A 5,937-nucleotide genomic window follows, 5' to 3' on the forward strand; every position below is an offset into this window, starting at 1 on the left:
TAGGGGCCCATTCACATTCCAACAGCACCATTCCCCTTCAGAAATGACTCTTTTTTTTTGCGGGTTTCATTCTGCTGCTTGGAGAACCCATCAAGTAAACAAATAAAGATTTAGTTTCATCATCCAGAGTGGGGAGTGTTTCCTGTCTAAACTTGGGCCCACCCGAACCTCTCTCACCCTCCTTCGCTCTCCCTGTCGTCTATAAACACACAGCTCTGCGCCTCAGCCTCTGCAGAGCTGCCAGCCTCTTTCCACTGCTCCACTGCCAAGAGGAATGGAGGGATTTGAGGGAGGAAAGAGGGGAAAGAAGCAGCGACGGGGGGATGGGCAGGAGCAGGGACACGAGTATGCACACAGATCTTATTGCAGCTTTAGCCCAGTCAAATCATTTGCAGCAGGGAAAACAGAAGAAGAAATTGGTGGGGAGAGTGGTGCCCGAAAGCCTACGAGATAGGGGCACAATAGGGGCTTTATGCGCTCAGCTTTGGGCTAGTCATTAAGAGAAGAGGCAAGGGGAGTAACTCAGACGCTTTGATGTTGGTGTCGAGGTGTAAGCAGCCAGGTAGCAACACTGTACATGAGCCTGGCGCCTCGGAAACTTTGAAGTATTGGCTATGATCATATTTGACCTCACGAGTACTACCGGATCTTAACCAGGACTCTAGCAGGACTCATCAAAACTTGGTCAAAGCAAGTTAAGTTTGACACAAGGACGAGAGAGGACCAACTTGTCAAAGTCTGATCTAAGCAGGGATGGGCCTGGTTAGTACTGGGATGGGAGACCGCTGGAAGCTCAGGTGCCACAGGGGGGCGCTCGTGTACACTGCCACTGTGTCCTTGGGCAAAATATTTCACCCACTTCATGCCGTCTTCGCACAAAAGTGTTAAACAAAGCTTTATAACTTTCCTTTACTATAGTTATGGCCCAAAAGTGTAAATATCGGCCAATCAATATATCGGGCTATCGCTACCAAATTAGAAACAAAAAGCAAATAAAACAGGCTTTACTGTAAATACTAGAACTGCACAACGTGAGGCATTGCACTGGAAATAAACCTCCAAAGTGGAATATACCTCAAAGTTACACTATATTCAGAGACATTTTGAGTGTTTCCCCTTCATGAGCTCGACACACGGGAGCGAACAACTGCAACCAGCAACACTCACCGCAGCAGGTTTAAAATCGAACACACGATCAGCGATGACCTGCAGCGACAGCCTGTGCAGACGTGTGCAGACGTGTGCAGGCGTGTGCAGGCGTGTGCAGACGTGTGCAGACGTGTGCAGGCGTGTGTGCAGACGTGTGCAGGCATGTGTGCAGACGTCTGCAGGCGTGTGTGCAGACGTGTGCAGGCGTGTGTGCAGACGTGTGCAGACGTGTGCAGGCGTGTGCAGACGTGTGCAGACGTGTGTGCAGACGTGTGCAGACGTGTGCAGGCGTGTGCAGGCGTGTGCAGACGTGTGTGCAGACGTGTGCAGACGTGTGTAGCGATGACCTGCAGCAACAGCCTGTGCAGGCGTCGCCCCCTGCTGTCTCTGGGTGGTAAACATTAGCCGACATCGACCCAAAGACAACTCCTCTGAGAAACCCTGGCTCTTTTTAATGTTTGGCTGTGAAAGTGTTTGTATGTGGTTCTACCATCAAATTTTGCACAGGAAAGCTGCAGGGGGCGCTCTATCGACATTGTAACAGTTCTGCTTTAATTGTGAGTCATTAGAGTTACAGAATACTGTGTTATATATATATATATGGTTATATTTAATGCATTGACATTGCAGAGGCTGAAGCTGAGGCTGATGCTGAGGCTGAGGCGTGCGGCACAGTCTGGGCGTCTGGAAAATGTAAGGAGAACAGCAGGGTTAAGTCAGGCCCGGGCCAGAGCCATAATCACAGCTTTAAAGAGCGAGTCATTTTACGCCACAGACTTCAGCTTTTACAGGAGAGAAGTCACTTTTGTGGTACTTTTATGAACAAATGCAAACACAGGCTCTACAAACCCCGGACTGTAAAGTCTTCATGAGTCATCAGTGAAAAGCTGAGTTTGGACAGGCCCTGATCCCCCAGAGGCCCCCAGAAGAGCCCCCAGAAGCCCCCAGAGGCCCCCAGAAGCCCCCAGAGGCCCCCAGAGGCCCCCAGAGGCCCCCAGAGGCGCCCGGAGCCTCCATGCTCAGGTCCAGAGGACAAGGTTTGCTACAAATAATAAAACCTAATTCATACCTGACTTTTAGTCATTAGGGCGAGTAAACAGGAAACTACGTCCGGTTTATTCTCCATTTTTTCTGCATTCTCGCTCTGGGCTCAGAGATTTGTGAAAAGCGCTTAAACTAATTTTCATATTTAGGATACGATGCAAGTTAGCAATAAATGTGGACTTGTGTAAACAGTTTTAAATGAAACAGTTCTGTTTTTAAAAGAGTCAAGACCAGGTACAGCAGCTTTAACGTCTCTTTACGTCCTGCACCAGTTCCTTCCAGACATGTGACCACCACATGCACGGTCAGATTCTGGTCACTAATGTCAACAAAATCTGCATAAACTGTTCAAATATTAGAGCAGTCCTAAGCTTTACTGTCAGCTCAGCTTATCTGGAAGCTAGAACACCTCGTGGTCGCTTTTGAATTGCTTAAACATGTGCAGTTCACTTAAGACGGTGGAGACCAGTTTGGACTCCACCGTCCACTGTTTGACCACCTAAGTGAACCAGCCAAAATATGCCTAAAGGGGTTCAAATGTTTAGAATATCCTGAATTGGGAAGATGGCGCTAGGACAATGTAGCTTTGCATTCTCTGCTGCCATTCTGAGCATTAACTCCGTATTCCTGAAGTCCAAGTCAGATCTTGAGTCACGGCCCCTCATTTTATAGAGTGGAGGGGACGCACAGGGTCGGCCAAAGAGAAGAGACAGATCCCCGAGCGCCCTGATAAGGAGGTTTTTGAGATGAGGAACAGGCAGGAAGTTGAGAGAGAGAGAGCTCCACCATGGAGAGAAGATCTTCTTCACCCTGGACCTTGCTGCTGGATTGTTTATTGCTGATATTTGCCTTTTAAATCTCTTTTTTGCCCATAGACTGAGGGGCAAGACACTGTAAGAGTTGGGAAGGAGGCGATGCTTCGTGAACTATAGGACTATAAGGCCAAACAATGCTAAAGTTAGCATAGCTCCGGAGGGTTGACCGGCCGCAGCCGCACAGCAGAGTTCAGTTTACGGCAGTAAGAGGACATAACAACTTTACAACAGGTGGTCCGTGTATTAGTGAAGTGCAGCGTGACGTTGAGAGCTGAAGTCAGAGTAGCAAACAACTAGCTCAGATGAGCTAAAACTGAAGCGGAGATACTGGAGCTGAAAGCGGCAGGAGGAGCAGGAGGCGCAGGAGGAGCAGGAGGAGCACTAGGGCTGCAGCTATCGATTATTTTAGTAATCGAGTAATCTATCGATTTTTTTCTTTCTAAAGTCTGTGCTGAACAGTTTGTTCGCAGCATCACTCACATAGTTAACATGTCGCTTCAATCTGGAACATTCCCAATGTCTTTGAAACTGCGGTCATAAAGCCTCTCCTAAAGAAGAGCAGGGGTCAGGGGTCATAAAGCCTCTCCTAAAGAAGAGCAGGGGTCATAAAGCCTCTCCTAAAGAACAGCAGGGGTCAGGGGGAGGGGTCAGGGGTCAGGGTCATAAAGCCTCTCCTAAAGAAGAGCAGTCTTGATGCTGCAGTACTGAGTCATTACGGTCCATCTCTAATCTGACATTTTGGGCCAAAGTCCTTGAAAAGGTTGTTTACAACAGTCACAGATTTCCTCTTAATAAACGACTCATTTGATGTTTTTCAGATTTTAGAGCTCATCACACTGAGACTGCTGTTGTCATGGTGACAAATGACATCCGATGACAGTTAGAAATCTGGGGTTAATAATGGACTTAGACTTGAACTTTAACAGCCACATCAAATCTATAACATAAGCAGCTTTTTACCATCTAAAAAACATTGTCAAAATTAAAACTATAGTGTCAAAACCAGATTTAGAGAGACTTATCCATGTGTTTGTCTCCAGTAGATTAGACTGTAACGGCCGCTCACTGGTCTCTCCAAACGAGTTGTAAAACAGCTGCAGTACATCCAGAACGCTGCAGGCGCCTGAGGGGCGTCGCCTGAGGGGCGTCGCCTGAGGGGCGTTGCTTGAGGGTTAGGTGTGTGAGACGACCTGTGCAACACAAAGTACCACCAGACGCAGACTTCCGCAGGTCCTTCCTACTGTCCAATCATGGGCAACATTTTGAGGACTTTTTTCAAAATATTTAATATTTAGTTTTAAAAATTCAATTACTATGGCAACCAATTTTCTCATCAATCTGAAACCGATAGATTAGGGGTCACCAACGCTGTGCCCGGGCACCTGGCCAAGATGACCAGCTCCATGTCACTTTTTAATTTTTCAAAATACAAAGTCATCAAAGTAACGGCTAAAGACGAGAAACCCAAAGTGACGGACGGCTCTGGATCTGCAGCTCTGGATCTGCAGCTCTGCATCTGCAGCTCTGCATCTGCAGCTCTGGATCTGCAGCTCTGGATCTGCAGCTCTGCATCTGCAGCTCTGCATCTGCAGCTCTGGAGCTGCAGCTCTGGATCTGCAGCTCTGCATCTGCAGCTCTGCATCTGCAGCTCTGCATCTGCAGCTCTGGATCTGCAGCTCTGCATCTGCAGCTCCACGTGTGGGAAAGAGACGCGTTTAGATCACGTTTGAATTTACAGACAAATAATGCAGGAGCAGAGGAGGAGCTATCAGCACAGGACAGGACCACCCCAGAACTGAACCAGGACCACCCCAGGACTGAACCAGGTCTGACCCAAACCACAGGAGGACAATATATATATAAGACTATAGACTAAAGACTATATTTATCTTATATTTGCTCCTTTGCTTGTATTTTTACAATCACATGAATTTACTTTAATTGACTTTATTTAGTGATTTTATACAAAGTTTTCATGATCATTTTTTTTAACTGCTGTATTGTTCTCATCATTCAATGGTTTAAAATGTGAATTAAGATTGGCTTTTCAAATAAAAAAATACACATAAAGGCCCCACTTATATCAAATAGTTATTCATATTTTAATATTTTTTTATTTGGTTACAAATGTATTTTAGGCCCATTTAGAATAATCAAACAGGTATAGACCAAGTCCGTGCTCAAAAAGTAGCCCTCGACCCTAAAAGGTTGACCCCTGCCATGGATAATCTAGACAGCGCCCCCAGGCCCATGTGGTCCCCATGTGGTCCCCATGTGGTCCCCATGTGGTCCCTGCCCCATCTCATCATCACCATGGCAATACCAGCGCCACTGTGCGGCGCCATCGGGGCATAAACAGCTGCCGCTTAATCAGCCTGGCCGATCTTAGAAAGGCAAACCCATAAAGAGCCTGGATCTCAGAGGTGTTTTGAAGCAGCTTTTTTAAGCTTCAAGAAGATAGAGTTCATCTTTTTTTATCTCTACAAGGCGTGTTCAAAAAGTATTACAGGACTTAGAAGTTACACTAAACATGAGTTCAGAGGTCCTGAACAAGGGTTATGAATTCTTTGTTTCCTTTATAAAGACAATCTTCTGAAGTGTGGGACACACTTCTCCAGAGACCACCAGGCAGCAGGGGGCGTGGCCAGTCGGGCAGATTCAAGTAATTCAAGCAAGAACTGTCATTGTCCTTACGCAAGACACTCCACTCCTCATTACAAGAATCTTGTGTGAGTGAGTAAGTGAGTGTTAGTTGAAGAAGCAGATGGCTGCGAACCTTTTACAGCTTAGCTGAGCTCCGACTGACCAGCCCTCCCCCTGACCAGCCCTCCCCCTGACCAGCGCTCCCCCTGACCAGCGCTCCCCCTGACCAGCGCTCCTCCTGACCAGCCCTCCCCCTGACCAGTGCTCCCCCTGACCAGCGCTCCCC

The 5,937-nt window shown here is 47.4% G+C and overlaps 1 protein-coding gene across 1 annotated transcript in view; it reads right to left on the minus strand.

Annotated features, from left to right (window-relative positions):
- Nucleotides 1–5,188: 5,188 nt before the first annotated feature.
- LOC140381525 (mothers against decapentaplegic homolog 6-like) overlaps nucleotides 5,189–5,937 on the minus strand; it is a 6,505-nt gene continuing 5,756 nt past the window's right edge. The window contains exon 3 of the mRNA XM_072465593.1: nucleotides 5,189–5,367. Within this exon, the coding sequence (XP_072321694.1) occupies nucleotides 5,189–5,367 (179 nt within the window). The remainder of the gene's footprint in view (nucleotides 5,368–5,937) is intronic.

This window comes from Eucyclogobius newberryi, unplaced genomic scaffold, assembly GCF_026437365.1.
Source record: "Eucyclogobius newberryi isolate DKJ021-1_F unplaced genomic scaffold, fEucNew1.0.hap1 SCAF_5, whole genome shotgun sequence".
In the NCBI taxonomy this organism is placed as follows: domain Eukaryota; kingdom Metazoa; phylum Chordata; class Actinopteri; order Gobiiformes; family Gobiidae; genus Eucyclogobius; species Eucyclogobius newberryi.